This window comes from Cetorhinus maximus, chromosome X, assembly GCF_964194155.1.
Source record: "Cetorhinus maximus chromosome X, sCetMax3.hap1.1, whole genome shotgun sequence".
In the NCBI taxonomy this organism is placed as follows: Eukaryota; Metazoa; Chordata; class Chondrichthyes; order Lamniformes; family Cetorhinidae; genus Cetorhinus; species Cetorhinus maximus.
This window is the reverse complement of record NC_135917.1, coordinates 1,373,989-1,393,209: the sequence shown is the minus strand read 5'-3', so window position 1 is coordinate 1,393,209 and position 19,221 is coordinate 1,373,989. Positions and strand designations below refer to the sequence as shown.

Genomic DNA, 19,221 nt, shown 5'->3' with positions numbered 1-19,221 from the left:
CGTGGTGACTTAATGTCCAAACTTGCTGGGAATCAAGAGGTGATGTGAGATATACCATCAGCTGCTTTTTCTGCTGATGCTTCAAGACCAGTAACTGACACATACAAAGGAACGTGAGGCAGTTTCACTGTGTAATATTATGAAAGAGCAAAGTTATTAGAGTTTATACTTTACTATAAGACACAAGGTCAAGCCTATACTCTGGAGTTTAGAAGAATGAGAGGTGATCTCATTGAAACATACAAGATTCTGAAAGGGTTTCACAGGGTAGACACTGACAGGTTGTTTCCCACTGGCTGGGGAATCTAGAACACAGAGGCACAGTCTCAGGATAAGGGGTCCATTTAAGACCCAGATGAGGAGAAATGTCTTCACTCAAAGGATGGTGAATCTTTCAAATTGTCCACCCGAGAGAGTTATGGATACTCAGTTGTTGAGTGTATTCAAGCCTGAGACATTTTATCACAATTAGGGAATCAAGAGGAATGGACAGGAAAATGGAGCTGAGACAGAAGATCAGCCATGACCGTATTGAATGGCAGAGCAGGCTTGAGGGGCTAAATGGTCTAATCCTGCTCCTAATTCTTATGATCTGATTAACATGATCTAAGAGCGTGCTTTTGGAGTCTTCTCCCTCCCCACTTCCACGCCACACCACCCAATCCCACCTCAATCACACCATTGTCAATTTTCTCTTATCCTGAAGGTGCTGGCTCTTACAACTTCACAGACACTCCCAGCCCTCTGGTACTTCATGCCAAGTGGCCATTCTTCAAGCACGGACTCCAGTGACAGCTCAAAGGCTGTTTGCTTATGGGGATGGGCAGTGCAATGCACCCTCATTCAAACGTGTAAATACACACACACTCCAATAGTGGGTGGTAATCAGGAGCATCCTCTGAGCCACATAGACCACAAAAAGATCCCAGGTTTGATACCCTGGCCTGATAGAAGTTACAGCTAATCACAGCCAGGGAAACACTGGGAGACCATAGTGCCCCCAGTTCGAAGTGTAAGTGCATGTGGACTCCAAGTGAGCATGGTGAATGGGCTGATTGTGATGCCCTCCACAGTCAAATAGACAGTACCCATTCATGGGGAAGGCTCATACATGAATAACAACCACTTGAACGAGATCCTACAGAGTTACTGCCAGCCATGGAACTGTATCCCAGCAGGGGGAGTCAGGGAGAAGAGAACAAAGCCCAGCCTGCACCAGACATTGGCAGACCCTCACTGTTGGTACCACAGACTGCAGCAGGAATGGGAACTTGGACCAAGAAAAAGCCCAGTTTCTATGGTTTCACATGACTTTCCCAGTGCTATTTAACATTAACATAAGCATAGGAGAACAGCTTGCTCAAGAATTCAATGTGCCATAGATCAAGTGAAATGAAAATCATGTGAAGGCAGGTTAACCCAGAAAGGCAAAGCTGATTTGTTCAAATATCGGCCATTTTCACTGTCATATTGTTACTCTCAGAAAAGGCAGAAAAATTTGTGCTCTCTCTAATTCCTCTCCTCTTTGGTCCCTCATGCTCTAATAGAGACAGTACACAAGTGTCCTGCTCCCTCCCAGGCCCCTCTCGATTTGAAGAATGCAGTACCGAGTGGATTAAGCTACTTTTACCTGTGTGAGGGGTGAGCCAAGGATCCCAACAGAACTATCCAAACAATGGCCTGAGGGCCAAACACAGGCCACGAGCCTTAACTATCCCTTCTGCAGAACTGAGAAGTCCTAAAGGCACCAGTGATGGGTGTGAAAACTGTTGTAATGGAGGAAAATGTTGCAGCCAATTTGCGTGCAACAAGCTCCCACGTACAACAATGAGACAATGACCAGATAATCTGTTTGGCGTTGGTTCAAGGGCTAAATATTGGCCAGGACACCAGGAGAACTCCCATGCTCTTCTTCGAAATAGGGATCATTCATATTCACCCAAGAGGGCAGACAGGGGCCTTCGTTTAATGTCTCATTTGAAAGATTGTCCCTCCTACCCGTCCACTGCTCCCTCAGTACAACACTGGAATGCCAGCCTAGATTTTGTGCTGAAGTATCTGGAGAGGCACTTGAATCCATGACCTTCTGACTCAGAGGCAGGGTGCTATCCACTGAGCCACAGCTGACACAGTGTTTAATGTGGTTGCAGGACTCCATGGTGCAGACCCAAGTGGCAAGATGTTAGTGCACCCTCACCCTGGCAGACTTGCTCCATATTTAACTTCTCCCTGTCCTGGCATAGCCAACAATTGCTAACTCAGCAGAGGGAGAACTGTGGGTGCGTGCCAGGTCCTGACATGCTGTGACACTGGTTGAGGCAACAGTGTGTTTGGGGGCACAGCCTGTTTCTGTCTGCTCGGCTAGGTATCTGACATACATGGGAACCCACATCCCATATTTAAGATCCTCCTCTTGGTTCAGAGACTCTGGATGGTGGATTTCCAGATGCTTCGGGCTAACTTAAAGCAAAACATGCTGTGCCCCTCCAATAACCTTTGTGAAAATGATTCTCTATGACGTTCGAATGCTGAGTACCAACAGTACAGCTGCCTGCCTCCTGCACTGCTCCACTTAAAATACTATGCAGGACCATCTGTCCTTTTCTCAGTTTCTGGGAAACACTGTTTATTGTCCAAATCCACTACAATGCTCAAACAGTTAATTCTAAAGAACATTTTAAACTGATGAGTCTAGTCACTGGTCAATGTTAGGAATATCAGGGCAATTTAAAATGGGAGCATATTCCAGTGAGTGGAGTTAGGGGTGGGAGAAGCAGGCAATGGCCTGACATCAGCAGTTTGAAGCTCAGCAATTTTAACTCCTGGACCTACAATCAGAGAATGGTTATGGCACAGGAGGCAGTCATTCGGCCCATCATCTCCATGCCAGCTCTCTGAAAGAGCAACTCAGCTAGTCCCCACTCCTCCACCTTTTCCCTGTAACCTTACAATTTTTTTTTTCTATTCAGATAATTATCCAATTCTCTTTTGAAAGCCATGATTGAATCTGCCTCCACCATACTCTCAGACAGTGCACACACTGACAACTAACCACGAACTGTGTAAAAAAGATTTTCCTCATGTTACTCTGTCCAGACCCCTCATGATTTTAAACACCTCTGTCAAATCTCTGCTCAACCTTCGCCAAGGAGAACAATTCCAGTTTTTCCATTCTATCCACATAACTGAAGACCCTTATCCTTGGAACCATCTCCATAATATTTTTCTGCGCTCTCTCTAAAGCCTTCATATCCTTCCTAAAGTGTGTGCCCAGAACTGGACACAATACTCCAGTTGAGGCCAAACCAGTGTTTTATAAGAGTTCACCATAACTTCCTTGCTTTTGTACTCTATGCCTCTATTTAGAAACACCAGGATTCTTTATGCCTTATTAACCACTTTCTCAACCTGTCCTGCCACCTTCAATGATTTATGCACTTTTACACCCAGGTCCCTCTGCTCCTGCACCCCCAAAAGGCCAGTGGAAGCTCCAGTGGCAGGAGGCACACCCACAAGAAGTTGTGGGAGTGGGGTTTCGGAAAGGGCTTTCTTCTGGTCCTGGGCCCTCTTCTACTTTCTTCATTGGCAGGAAAGTTGCAATGGTTTCCCCACTCAGACCAGGCTTAAAATTGTACTCAGGGCCTGATTACAACATCAGATCTGCATATTTGATGAGGAATCTTGCCAGCTTGAGGCAAGTGCCTTTGCCATCTGCTTACAAGTAGGTTAAAATCAGGATTGGTACAAAGCACACAGGCAAGTCACCCATGGCAATTTAACTGCCCACTCACCTGATTTCTGCCACATAGGTAGGGTTAAAATCACCCCATGTAGAGCTTGGTGCAGTCGCAAATCATATAGCTCAGGAAGGTGCCAGCGCAGTCCCTGCTTTGTGCTGAGTCAGCACTATTGTTCCCACCCCCCACCCACACCCCCCACCCATGTATCCATGAACTCGGGAGCAGGCAAAATAAAGTCAAAAGCTCACACCCTACAAACCCAGTGACCTCTGCTGCAAAGTATACTTCTGTGAAGACCTCCCACAGTCAAATAACCAGCCAAGACAACAGCCCAGATTTTTTTTCTGGCGGTCAATAACCTGTTTCTGATAAGTGGTTTATTGCTGGCATTTAAGTCATGGTGATTGGGCAAGTAGCAGCTTCCCCGTCCCAGAATGGGTCCTTTAGGAGGGTAACAAAGGGATGCTGGCATTCCTGGAAGTCCTCCAGTAGGATTAAGCAACTTCTGCAAGGTGTGAGGGGAGGGGGTGGGTGGAATATTTAGACAGGCCTGTATTATGCCTCTTAATAAAAGCCACAGCCATTGGCTACAGTCCAATATTACTAAGAGGTACCAAGTCATCCAGAAGATCCTGGTTGAAATGAACAAGTCCTGTTGGCCAACACTACAGCACACATGATCCTGGCTGTGATACAAAAACTCCTGCTGCACAATAATTAAGGTCCTTACTGCTAATACAGCAGCAGGCTATGTCGGAGTGAAAATGGCAGCAGACATCTCAGAGTTTTACAACAAACATTTTTGAGTGGTTCAAAAGCTGTAACTATGCATGACTTTTCTTCAAAGCTTCCTTTATCTCACTGATTTTCTCCCCTCCCTGGAGGTATGGTTCAACAGGTGCCAAGCTCCCTGCTGTACTTCTCCCACATGGGCAGTCTTCACATCAATGTGGATAAGAATATCAGAGTCTATTTAACCACAGCAGGAATTGAAACCAATTCTAACCCATATTACCAACCAGCTGAGATCAGCTAACTCAGTTGACACCAGAGCTCAAATCTAGGACCTTCCTAGTCTGTGTGGCACAGCTACTCACTGAGCCAATGGGGAAGCCTCCCCAAGGAGCTTAAAAGTGGCATTTACTGTCATAATGGATGCAATCCTCTTCTCCCATTGTGGTAAACGTGCAGCCGTTATGAATACACTCAGCTACTTGCGTTAAGAATCAATACATCTCCATAGCAACAGCTGTCGAGTGTCTTTATTCAGTGGGTGAAGAACAAATTCATTAGAAAACAGGAATTTAAATTCTGATGAAAAATGTCCACCACCCATAGCAAAAGAGGAATCAGCTTAACTTCCAATAAGTATCCACAGAGACTATTAAAGGTAATTATAATGCAAATGTAACCGCACTTCAGAAATGTAGCGCTCCACGTGACCATCCCAAAACATTAAACTGGGGTCACTGGGCCCCAGGGAATCCACAAAGGCATCTGGGAGAAGTTGCATTCCAGTTTCTGCATGTTCATATTTCCTGCAATAATGACTGACATTATCCAGGAACCCAGGAACTGCAGGAGGGACCCACACAGGAAATGAAACCCCCTTTGGGGGTGGGATGCGGCGGCATTATAACGTATCCCGTCCAGTGGGAATGGAGCGGAGTCCGGTTTTACATCCAGCCGATGTATCCTTTAATTTCTTTTGCAGTGCGTGGCCAATTCGTTTAGATGCACTGGCCCTTTAACTTTTCAGCGCACGCGTATAACTTAAAGGAGCCGTGTGCCTGGCCAGGTGGGAGCTTCAGGGTTGCTCCGTGGTCGCGCAGCTCAGAGGGAACATTGACTTAAAGAAAATGAAACATATATATGTACATCTGTGCCACTTATGTACAGTTCCTTGGAACAAGGTCCAGAATGACAGAAGCAGGAAGAACAACCCAGCACGTTCTCATTTGCGAATTGGGTGTAGTGCGAAGGCGGAGGGTAGGGAGGGGAACAAAAAAAAACACGAAAGGAAGAGGCAATAAGAACACCCGGCCTGATATTTCAAGATTGCAATTGAAGTTTGGATCTTCTGCAGGGGAACTTCAGTGCAGCTATCTACAAGTTACAACTGCCCTTCCCAGTTAAGGGCCTGCAGATATAGCCTGGGTTGTGACAGCTACTGACTGTATTGTACACAGTGTTGTCATAACAACATTTCTTCTTTTCTAAACAGTAACAGTCCAAATAGTACTGAATGTTTTTTTACAACAAACATTGCTTTGTTTTTGTCAAAGGGGTGGTGTCTCTGTCGTAGGTGTTTTTTTGGCCAGGTTCACTTACCATGGCTTTCAGGAACAGGCTTGAGATCGAGATTCTGTGGGAAAAATCTTTAGTTTCTATTTGAACATGTAGGGCTGGAGCCAACCTGACAGGACCGGGTTAGGTCTTGACTCTTCAAGAAATAAATGATTAAAAACATATCTGGATCACAACCACAGGTGAATCCGGACTGATATACTTCAGTCATAACACAGTGCTGGACTTTAAGGTGCCTGTTAGAATGTGTACACGAACAGATAGGTTTCCCATTCCTTTTTACTGACATGTGAGGAACTTTCATCATCAAAGCCAGCGGGGTCCTCGTTGACGTATACAAAATTGTGGGCGCAATTGTTATTTTAACACTATTCTGAGCTGGGAGGTTGCTGTAGCTTTCCCACTAGTTAAAGTCTAGTGAGAAGAGGATCTAGAACCAAAGTGGTTTTTTTTTGTTTCCTCATGGAGCAGGTTCTCCTCCTGGCCTCAGAAGGAAAGTTTAAGCCTCCACTTCCCTGGGATTCTCCCCATTTCCCTCCTGTGAGATGCTCCTGGCATTTCCTTCCATATTGCTACCTGCGTACTGATGGGGCATTTGTGAGCTGCCCAATTTCGGCAGGGTGGCAGCCACTTCCTGCCCGTTCCATTCCATCTGGCAGCGTATTTATTAGGCCCAGAAAAAGCATGGCAGGCTTGTTTGCTGTTCCAGCAGGTAAGACTTAACTCATCCTGCCACCAATCCAGAGTTAAAATCATGGTCATGAAAGGAGAAGGATATCATTAGGCCCATCCCACAAACACTGGTGCTGGCTATTCAAGTGGAGCTGTCTACTCTTAATTTCATTTCCCTGCATCTTTTATATCCCACTTATAAAAATACTGATGCAATGCCCTTTGAAATTATGTTACCATCTCTGCCTCAGCCACTCTTGATGGTAAAGCATTCAATGTTCTAACAATCCTCTGTGTGATCCAGTGCCCCTTTAGCCCAGGGGAATGTATCAAGATGTTTACATTTACAGTCTCCAGCTAAACAGGGCAGCAATGTGGTGAGGTTCAGACAGCAAGATAAAAAGGACATTTTCTCAAGTTCAGAAATGGCAACTGTTGGAACAAGTGGAATTCTCCTTCCTTCCTCCTTCCACTACATTCACATAGCCCCCTCAGCGAGGATCAATGTGACTAGTTTGACAAAATGAACTGCCAATGCCAGAATCCTGTTGTGAGATGGATGATACAACTATGACCAAGCCGGAGAGTCTAGGATGGAGATCTGTTTCCACTGAAAGGGAGAGGAGATGTGAAAAGCTGCCCACTTGCCTCTATCTGCACCAGGCACACAGCCCACTTGCTGGGAAAGGGAGACAGAGCAAAAGCTAGTTGTAAACATTGGAGGGAAAGGGGTGGAAATATATTTCTTTTGGGATAGTTGGGAATGGAGTTAAAGCCTCAATTCATTGTATCATTGATATACATTCCACAGATGGCAGAAGAAACCACCAATGGATTTCAGGAAGGAACTACAGTAGACAGATTCTCCTGAATAAATGTTTTCAGGATTATTAAAAATGCACCAAGGGGTTACTGTGGATAGGCTACACGGAGCAGAGGTCCCTCTGCTCCCTGAAACTGTGAATATGCACAGTGGGGCACGAGTTTGTCCACAATCCTCAGCATGACCAGTGCACCTGGTTTGGCTGTTTTTGTGCTAGGTGAGTTTAAAGATTTTGGAAAGTCAATCTCCATTTTTGGCGATAATCACACCCGCATTTTGGATGTTAAACATAAATTTTCTAGATAGTTAAATATAAATTTAAGGGAAAGCTAGGTAAATACATGAGGGAGAGGGGACTAGAAAGATATGCTGACGGGCTTAGATGAAGTGGGGTGGAAGGAGGCTTGTGTGAAGCATAAACACCAGCATAGACCTGTTAGGCTGATGACCTGTTCCTGTCTTGTACATTCTATGTAATCTTACGCATAGCCGCTGGCTTATGAATGGCACTGCTTGAGACCTGGGGGTCTGCGGCCCACATTACATTGTTCATCAATCATTAAAAAAAATTCTAAGGCTAAACATTTAATTGTTAAGGGCCCATTTTCCAGGAGCACTCATCTACTTACCTCATTGGAGGCAGGAGGAGGTAATAAATGAGCTTCAGTAGTGACAGACCTCAGGCAATGGTTGCATAATCTGATTCCACACATAGCAAGTCAGATTTTAAATGTTAATTAGTACTAAGAGAATTAGCTGATACTGTGCTACAAAAACACAAATGTGCCCTAATGAGAACTTAGAAAATTCCATATCCCTTCAAAATGATTAGCTGTAACCAGTAGACAGGATGCCATTCCAAAGGTTCAGTGTGTCATTTTGCCAACTAGATCCGGTCAATCAATACATAGAAACCCAAGAAATAGGAGGAGTAGACTGTATCAAGCCTGTTCTGCCATTCATCTTGGACTTCAACTCTACTTTCCTGCCCTATCCCAATAACCTTAGTGATTCCCTTAGTGTCTAAAAATCTACTGATCTCAGTGTTAATATACTCAATGTATAAGCATCCACAGCTCTGAGTGAAGACATTTCTCCTCGTCTCAGTTCTAAATGGCCAACCCCTTATCCTGAGACCCCCTAGTTCTAGACTCTCCAGCCAGGGAGAAACAGCCTGAGCATCTACCCTAACAAACCATTTCAGAAACTTATGTTTCAATGAGATATCATCTCTCATTCTTCTAAGCTCCAGAAAGTATAGGCCCATTCTACTCAATCTCTCTGCACAGGACCACCCCACTACCGCCTCATCTGAGGGATCAATCTAATTAGCCTTTGTTCACACCCTCTAATGAAAGTACATCCTTCCTTAGATACAGAGACCAAAACTGTAAACAATATACCCAGTGTGGTCTCTCCAAAGCCCTGTATAATTGCAGCAAGACTTCCTTTCTCTTGTACTCCAACCCTCTTGCAATAGAGGCCAACATATTATTTGCTTTCCTAATTGCTTTTTGTACCTGCATGTTAACTTTGTGTTTCATGTATAAGGACACCCAAAATCCCCCAGAACACCAACTTTTAATAGTTCCTCATTATTTAAAAAAATATTCTGTTTTCCAGTTCTTCCTACCAAAGTGAATAACCTCAGATTTCCTCACATTATACTCCACCTGCCCACCTTCTTGCCCATTTACTTAACCTGTCCATATCCCTTTGCAGCCTCTTTGGGTCCTCCTTAAAGCCTACTTTCCCACATAGCTTTGTATCAGAAAATTTGGATGCATCACACTTCATCAAAGGCATTAATATAGGTGCAAATAGATGAGGCCCCAGCATGGATCCTGGCAGCACCCCATTAGTAACAGCTTGCCAATCTAAAAATGACCATTTATTCCTACTGTTTCCTGTCCTTTTCACCAATCATCTATCCATGCTAATATATTACCCCAACGTCATTACTGAATGCCTTTTGAAAATTCAAATATATTACATCCTCTGGTTTCCCTTTATCTACTTTGATAGTTGCATCCTCAAAAATCTAATATATTTGTCAAGCATGATTTCTCTTTCATGAAACCATGCTACTTCTGCCTAATCACATTATGATTTTCTAAGTACCCTATTACCACTTCACAGAATTTTAACAGCACAGAAGGAGGCCATTTGGCCCATCGTACCTGCACCGGCTCTCCAAATGAGCATTATGACCTAGTGCCATTGCCCTGCCTTAATAATGGATTCTAACATTTTTCCGATGATTGATATCAGACCAACTGGTCTGTTGTTCTGTCTTTCCTCCCTTCCCCTTTCCTGAATAGTAGTGTTACAATTTCTGCCTTTCAACCATTCTAGAAATCTTGAGAATTTTGGAAGATCACAACCAATGTATCTACCATCTCTGCAGCCCCCTCGTTTACAACCTAGGGTGTAGGCTATCAGGTCCAGGGATTTGTTGGCTTTTAGTCCCATTAAGTTCTCCAGTACCTTTTCTTTAATATTAATTATTTTAAGTTCCTCACTCTCATTACACCCTTGGTTCCCCACTATGTGTTTTTTTTGGTGCCTTCTACTGTGAAGACAGATACAAAATATTTGTTTAATTTGTTATAACTTCTCCTGTCTCAGCCTCCAAGGGACACACATTTACTTTCTTTACTCTCTTCCTTTCTACCTACTTGTAGCAGCTCTTACAAATCAATTTTTTGGTGTCCCTTTGCTGGTTTCCAACACTCTCCCAATCCTCAGGCTTACTACTTTTCTTGGCAACATTATAAGCCTCTTCTTTTAATCAAAAATTCAAAAATAATCTTAACACCAGCCACAGATGGATCACTTTTCCCATAGTTTTTATTTCTCAATTCTCGTTGAATAAACATTCCATTGAGAAATATTTCTTCAAACATTCACCATTGCTTACCTACCATTATACCTTTTAATCTAATTTCTCAACCTACCTTAGCCAATTCGCCCCCAAACCTATGTAATTGGTTTTAAGTTTAATACATTAGTTTCAGATTTAAGTGCATCACCCTCGAACTCAATGTGAAATTCTGCCATATTATGATCACTTTTCCTCAAAAAAATCCTTACTATGAGATTACAAATTAATCTGGTTTCATTATACAAGAGAAGATCTAAAATTGTCTCTTACCTGGTTCTTTCCATGATGTATTGTTCTAGGAAACTATCTCAAATGCATTTCATGAACCTATCCTCCAAACTAGTTTTGTCAATTTGATTTGTCCAACTAGCAGATTCAAGTCCCCCACAATTATTGCATTACCTTTGTTACAAGCTCCTCTTATTTTTTTGATTAATATTCTGTCCAAAAGTACAATGACTCTTAGGAGGCCTATTAACTATTTTCAGAGTTTCTGCCCTGTTACTTCTCATCTCCACCCATACTAATTCTACTTGCTGCACTTCCCAGCCAAGATCCTTCCTCACTACTATCTGTATTTCATCCTTTATGATCAGGTCCACCCCCCTGCCCCTTTTCCAGTTTGCGTTTTTGAAACATTAAGTACCCTGTAATATTTAGTTCCCAATCTTGGTCATCATGCAACTATGTCTCTGTAATGGCTAATAGGTCAAACTCATTTATCTCTATTTGTGCTATTCAATCATCTATCTTGTTATTGGAATGCAGAAAGCACTCATAAAGTGTCATTAATTTTAAAACTTAACCATTTTCCCTGATCTGATTCACCGATGTACTATTACCATTAAATTGTCCCTTTCTGTCACACTGTTTATTCTTCACTCATTTGCCACACTTCTGTGGTGTTCACTTTTCTCTTTAGATTTAATTTCCTCTCACCTTTTTTAGTTTAAAAACTTCAGCTCTAGTTATTCACTTCCTCCACCACTTCATTACCTTATGTCCATACATTAACATTTCCCCCGCTAAATAAACAGGATGTGAAATGACTGCTGTCACGAGGCACTTTCAGAACATGTTCCTCCCTTGCACACGTATTCAGCCAAGTTCTTACTTGCTGTAAGATTGCTGAGTGGAATTGGACAAGTGGGTTGCAATTCCTGATTTCACAGGAGGCCCAGATTTAAAAAAACATCAGCAGCACTGGTTGGAGCCCCAGACATGATACCGATGGAGCAATGAAAACACTGTTTTATGCCCATGACTTGGCATATAGTCGGTTACCCATCTGAGTGATTCATGACACAGAGGCACCAAGAAAGAGATAGAAGTCATCCTGAACGCCTTTGAACTTCAAGGTCCCTGTATGCTGTCTTCTGAAGGTGGAGGTAGAGAGGGGAAGATCAATAAAATACAAGAGATATTTTTATTTCATTTCTCTTTTCTCCCCTAGAGAAGGTTAAGAGGAGACTTGATAGAGAGGTTCAAAATCATGAGGGGCCTGGTTAGAGTGGATAGAGAGAAACTGTTCCCATTGGCGGAAAGGTCGAGAGCCAGAGGACACTGATATAAGGCAATTTAAAGTAGCAAAGGCAGCATGAGGAAAAACTTTTTTTAATGCAGTGAGTAGTTCGGATCTGGAATGCACTGCCTGAGGAGGATGGTGGAGGCAGATTCAGTTGTGGCTCTCCAAAGGAAATTGGATCAGCACCTGAAGGGATAAAATTGCAGGGCTACAGGGAAAGGGAAAGATAGTAGGACAAGCTGAGTTGTTCTTAGAGAGGCAGCAAAGGCTTGGCAGGCTGAATGGTTATAGTACAGGAGACCATTCTATGATTGTGAGCAAAGAATACAATCTTTCACCAAGGGGTACCTGCTAATGAATTGTATGGATCAGTGAAAATAAAATGGTTAGATTTAATCGATTTCCACCCTGCCCCCCAACACAATGCCTCAACTTATTGCATTATACAACAATATTTGCTTTTGGTTTTTGTTAAATTGCTAAATGACCATGATTTTTTTTCTGGCTCAGTTGTCACATGCTCGTGTGATACAGAGGCATACGGACCAAGGCAATCCTGGCTTTGAGAATCTGTGCCGGGTTAGCCAGTCTTAAATGAGGTAGCACAATATCTCTGGGCTGAAGGGGAAGGCAGAGGTTCCTACCTGAACTATTCAGTGATCTTTATTGGAAGCGTGCACATAGGTACATTTGTGTTGAAGCTGAATACAGTGTAAAGAATGCACTTGCTGTGTGTAGTGAAACTGTAAGTAGAGAATATGTCACTCTCCTCAACAGAGGACGAGACTTGGCCATAATAGTTTCCATAGTCAAACAGTCCAACATTTAATGTCCACATTCAGATGGAAAAAAGTGGCCCCTTCGGCGAGATATCAGATCCTCCATCCAAAGTCAGGAGAGAACGAGTAGGGGAGATCATTAGAAATTGCCAAAAAGACCAAATTCTCCTCCAAATCATTTCCTTCTCCCCAGGATATGGCGATTTGCTTGAGAGAAGTTATGTCTGACAGCACTGAACAGAGTAAGAAACCTCTTGGATGTCAGTGACACAGATGCCAGAATTAGACAAGAAAATAACATGAGGATTAAGTATTTACAGAATATGGGTTTCTTGAGAAGAACATGATTGAGATCTGGTAGCATAAAGCAGACAAATGTTTACAGATCTGGTGCCTTTAGTGATAAATCCAAGCCATTACCCTGTTCAGTCTTTTGGAAAATACTGTTTTTTTTTCCTCCCTTCTGTTCAAACCGATCTTTCGGAAGAAAAAAAGCCCATGGACCACAAAACCATGCAATTTGAAATTCAACCTTCTGTTCTGCTTCCTGCCCCCGCCCACCTCCCACATCCGCAGTCTGTCATATTCGTTAAAATTTGCATCTGAACTAAGTTTTTTTTTGTTCAGTACACCTAAAGCCAGCTTTACTTTTACAGGTTATGTGCCATAAAAACTGGTGTATGTATCTTAGCAGTGTGAAACCCGCACCTACAATATTTACACTGTCCAGCAAGGAATCTCCAAAACCGAGGTTAAGAATTCTGGAGATCCTGGGATACCAAGAACTCTCAGGGTTCCTCCGCACCTCCTCCCCCCCGAACCATTAAAAGACAAACTCTGCCAGTCCCCCACTTCTGGCAGTATTTTAAAATATTTTATTCCAGCAGTTTTTCTCTCTTCTGGTGAGCTGTGCAAGGGTCTAAGTAGGGCCCTTTGTGGGAGCCTTATATTGGACTGCGGCATCTAGGCGCATGCAGGCTCAACAAGTTTGAGCGTTAATCCGCCCCTGCCAAAACACAACCAGCTGGGAGGATGCGAGTTACTCAGCCATTAAATACAGTACATTTCACATCGACTGCGTGTCTGGTGCAAGTGTTAACTTCTTGTTGAGTTACTGTGCAGTTCCACGGGAACCTCCAGTGCCGTGCCCAAGTCACCTTTTTTCAGGCCTTGGTCAGAGAAAGCGTGTCAGCAGGCTATTCAACAACAGCAGGCATCAGTGCTGAGTTCACTTTCGTCCTTACCCAATATCCACACTGGAACATTTTCCAACAGGAAGCACTGAACATTGAACAGGAGAAAAAACACTGGTGGGTTAAAAAAAAAAATAAAACCACCTTAGTCCGGAGACAAAGAGGCTGACTTTAAGAGCCATCAGCCTGTCTAGACAGAGATCAGCATAGGCCACGATTGAAAGCTAAAACCCAACTAGTCAACATAGCAAGGTTTCACGTTGAAAAAAATGGATCCATCAATGGAGTTTATTTTCCCCCTTTAACATCCACACCACACAGACACACCATTATTCATCCAGTTTCTCACCAGGAAATGAAAAGGACACTCCACCTTTCATCGACCCAAGAGTTTAACACACATGGTTAAAAAAAATAAATTCACAGCTCAGGATAAAGCTACAACTGGGAACTACTTGTTTTTGTTAAAGAAGGAAGGCTGGCTTGTGCAAAAAAAAAGTGGAGGATATCACAGCTACAGAATAATGCACACCAAGTTTGGTGATCTGTCAACACCACCCCAGCAAGCAGATCAGAGCTCCAGCCTCCAAGTACAGTAACTGGGTAGACATCCAGTGGGGTAGTTGCATTCAATGGGAGTGAAGTGGCCTCCTTTACTCCACATCCACCAACACCATCACCCCACCCCTCGCATCTACCCAGACATCCAAGTAGGGGGTCAGGAGTCAGACTAATGAACTTTCTGGATAAAAAGGATGTTTGTTATGGAAGCAACCCAGAGCATCCATCTTCTGGATGCAAAGCAGAGGAAGAAATGGGCCACTTCCCATGTTACTAGGCACAGAAGGGAATGAAGCGTCAACAGCAAGCACTCTCAAGCATAACATGGACCAGCAGAGTACAGCTACCTCCACCTTTCATTTGAAGAATTTCATTCCATGATCTTTTGAGAAGTAGTTAATCTTGCCAATTTATTCTCCCTCATCCCCTAACTTGACATGGAGTTTAAATGTGATATTCTGTTGGCAGTGCCTAAATTCAACCTCAATCTTCCCATTTCCCAGAGCAGGCTTCATGGCGGAGCAATGGTTTTCCACTGCCAGTTTCTAAATTCAAATTCATTTGTGAATGTGGCTTGTGCACACCAGAAGTCTACCTGACAACAAAGGACATCACAGGCGAGCCCGATCCTGCCCTCATCAAGTGTTCACACGTACCTGCAAATCCAATTACTAGATGGTGACCAGGAGCAGGAACCCTGGCAGAATATCCATTTTCTAACACAGGTGGTTAAGCACTGGCACCCTTCAGAAGGGCAGCGATACATCAGCTATGTCAGCAGAGGCCAGGGATTGAAGATGTGACCTGGGACATTCCTGGTCTAAACTGCTCAGAGACTTTAAGCTGTGCTTCACTGAAGCTACTGAACTGTGGCAGGTGTCATGATGGTGACAGCAGCAGCAATGCAAGGCAAGTCCAGTGTTAGACTGTCCAATTTCCCCATATTGGGCACAATTATAATGAGGCACAACTGAAATTCACATACAAGAAAGATAAGAATGTTATTTCTGTCAGTGATGCATACAAAGACAGACAGTATAGGGGGTGCAGAGAACACAGGTTGGCTGGACTATGCGGTCAGCAAAAGATGACAGTACTCACTGTTGGCTTTGAAAAAAGTTGCTCACAAAGATTTAGCAGGCTCTGTGTCAATTTTCCCTATTCCAACATGACTTTAAATCTTTATTCACTTTTTCCTCATTTTACAGAAAGCTAATTAAAGATTGGAATTCAACATGGGATTAAGGTAGAAACTGAAATATCAAACTTAAAAATTGATTTTAAAAATCATGGAATTTTAAAATGTTATTCATAGGTACGGAACTCTACACTAGTAAAATTACTTTCCCAGGGGCCAAAGAGGTTGTTCGTTAGTAATTATGAGTTAGTACACCATTAAAAACTTGGTTACACCCCATTCATCAAGGCTTAACATTTTCAATGGCTTTTATGCATTATTCTTGCAGTTAAAAAGTTGAAGTTCATGTCAAATCACTGATTCTGTGCATATGTGAAGACTGCAACAGTGCATTGTGTGTGTGTGGGGGTGGGGGGGGGGGGTGGGGGGGGTGGAGCAGGTTGCACTGATAGCAACTTCTGGATTTTCATGTTTAACTGCGCATGTGCAGATGTCAGAAATTGTTAGTTTTACACAGTGATAATGACGACATTGATATCTTTGCCATTAGTGCAACCACAAATTCCAGGCCATTGTCAGTTTGTTTTGAATTTGTTGGTGTAACAGGAACAAACCAGAGAGCCCATTTCCCCATTGGTGTTTTGCTGACAAGTTTGGAATTGAGAAATCAAGATCTATAACACAGATACTGTTTTTACAGTGGTGTAAGTGGGTTGTACCAAGTTACACTCCCATTCTTGTTCTACCACCTGTCTCCCCTCTCCTAAAACACATAAGCCCTTGCTGGGGGCTGAATTTGTGCGAGGCCACTTCTTCCCTCAGTGATTTTACACAATCCCAAATGTCAAACTGCAAAATGCAGATCAACAAATTATAACATTTACCAATGTACAACTGATGCTTGCAGCAGATAAGATTTGTCATATAACAACTCGGATCCTCCACACTGTATAAAATAGAAACAGCTATGTTTCCAGTCAATACATTTTCCTGACCTGGAATTTATCGAACTTCCTGGTCTTAATTACTTGGACATTATTGGAACCAGGAAATGTTTAGAAACAAACCATTTGAAAACAAGCCTGACCCTTTTTTGGGTTGTGATATTTTAACAAAAAAAAAGTGGGTTGTTGTCCTCATGTACTGAGCAACATTCCCCACCCACCCCCTCAACCAATACCATCAAAAACACTGTGGTGGTCATTCATCTCTTTGCTGTGGGCAAAATGGCTGTCATAGTTGGCAACAAAACAGTGACTGTAGCTTAAAAGTAATTTATTATATATGGGACACTGATATTTGAAATGTGATGGGTAGATCGAGAGAAACCCCGAGGAAACTACGCACCCTACCTCAATCCCAACTTCTCACTATATCTTTCTTCCCAACAAAAATCTCTTCAAGATTGGCTTCAAGTGACTTTTGTTCCTCATAACTTATTCTATCAATTACTCAGCTGAAAATTGTTTTGCCTGTGTCTTTTTTAAAATGTTAACACGAAATGTGTGCGTTCAGAACTTCAGGTGAATCTCCTCAGGAGATTTGGCAGAAGTCCTGTAACCTCCTGGCTATTTACACAAACAAGGAGGCCCGTGTTCCTCCAACTTCAGCAAAAACAGAACTGTCACCACATGACAACATTCAATGAAAAGAGAACATCCAATTTTAAGTATATATTAAAACACGTTCAAACCCAAACAAAAATACTTTAATTAAAATCACGGGCAGTAGAGCTTTAATTATGGGGGGGGGGGGGGGGGGGGGTGCGAAGTTAAATAAAGAAACAAAAACACTCCTGGACACACTTAGACGTAAGCAAATAAAGCATCATACAAGAAAGCAGAAATTATCTACAACACGCGGGCATTCTAAAGACAGCTTCTAGATTTGTTTTTAAAACAGACTCTACAGTGTCGGGAAATGTAACAGTTACATAGCTTCACTGATGTACAATCGAAAGACAGCCTTACAGCGACAAATGGCACCTGTCTGGCAATCCATTTTACAAAGAGGGGCTCTTCGGAAAGTTACTGTGCTGGAACCTCGAAATGAACATTGCAAAATGTAATCACCGTCATAACCGACTGCCTGGAATACAATTAAAAATGTCCCCACGATTAAGTTTACACGACAGGTTACAGGATTGTATTAGATCAGTGGGAGCTACAGCAGCAGCTGTGAAAATTAGGCAGCGAGGCCAGTTGGGAGAGAATTAAAGATAAACTTTACCAGCTAACTGCATTCACCTCAAGGTTCGAACCGTTTCAAAAAGGTGGGGAAATCCGTTAAACGCATCGTGTTAAAAGCAAGAGGTTTTTTTTTCCAAAGACTTGGAGCTGGCTGTGTGTGTGTGTGTGTGTGTGTGTGTGTTCTCGGCAAGAATCCCGGGAAGATGCACCTGCTCACCTTCAATGTGCGTAACAAGTTGCCGAATGGTGTCCCGCAGCGAGGGATCGGGAACGCGATGCAGTAACTTGTAGACGGTGTAAACATTGGGCTGGACGCTCTCAAACCTCTGGATTTCGGCACGAATGGCCATGGAATGGGTCAACTGCTTTTGAGAATTCATCTTCTCCTCCTGTGCTGTGCCACTCTGTGCGTTGTACTTGTCCCTGCAGGGGCGCAGATCTCCCCCATACTGTTACCGCTTCCCCCCTCCCCGGCCCATATAAAATAAATAAATAAAAGTTTGAATGTGAGCGACTTTTTCAATCCTTCCCACTTGTTACCGAGGCTGCAATGTAGCGCTCGGCTCGCACCTCGTGTACACAGCCACTTCCGCAACTCGCAACCTGTGTCAGTTTCACTACCTGATACTGACATTGGCTCCACTGACGTCAGGCCGGGTGCTACTGCCTCGGTGCAAAGTTTGGGAGAGTGTTTCAATTATAAAGAAAGTTTGATGGTCCCCACAACACTTAAAGCCTCATAAGCTATGCATGAGATGTGCAGAAACGGAGAAGGCTCACTCGACACGCCGAGCTGACAGCTGCTGCACACACTTACTGCACTGACCCAGTGCTGCTGGCGGGGATGCTTTTTAGTCACCATTTGTGCGCCGACGAACCTTACCATTATTCACAACGTCAGCTTGCGGACAGTGTGCCGTGTGTACACATCATTAAATTAACTTCAAGCACTAAATCAAAAGTCTGCAGGCACCTACCACAGCAACCACAAAAAATAAATACATAGAAAAACCATCAGGATGGAATCAGCGAAGGACAAAACGGTGAAGGCTTCACGGTGATGCAAAGGCCGTTAGTCAATTTGATTTTGCATTCATGATGAAAATAATCCCTCAATCGCCTCCTCAACGTTTCCAAACATCTTTATGACAGTAGCCCCTCTAAAATTCCAATTGTTCTGTTTCACTGTCCTCCTATTTTCAATCCACCCTCCTCTTTACACTGCTCTTGTGAAGATGGGTGCGAACCATAGAAAAGTTTCGGCACAGAAAGAGGCCATTCAACCCATCGTGTCTGCGCCGGCAAAAGAAGAAAAAAGTAAAGAAAAACTAGCCGCCCATACTTCAGAGGGTGATCAAAAGGTCATCGACCTGAAACGTGAACGAGCCAGCTTTCAGCTCACTCAAAACC

The 19,221-nt window shown here is 43.2% G+C and overlaps 1 protein-coding gene across 3 annotated transcripts in view; it reads right to left on the bottom strand.

The window, feature by feature from the left end:
* Positions 1–19,221, bottom strand: part of LOC144672764 (arf-GAP with GTPase, ANK repeat and PH domain-containing protein 1-like) — a 154,157-nt gene that overhangs the window by 119,351 nt on the left and 15,585 nt on the right. Inside the window, exon 1 of one of the 3 annotated variants that reach the window (XM_078534728.1) lies at positions 18,029–18,458. The exons of 1 other annotated variant lie outside the window; for it this stretch is intronic. In XM_078534728.1, coding sequence (XP_078390854.1) covers positions 18,029–18,191 — 163 coding nt within the window. In that variant the 5' untranslated portion in view covers positions 18,192–18,458. Of the gene's footprint in view, positions 1–17,868; positions 17,917–18,028; positions 18,459–19,221 lie in introns of those variants that run through there. One more of the 3 variants, XM_078534731.1, reaches the window with a different exon arrangement.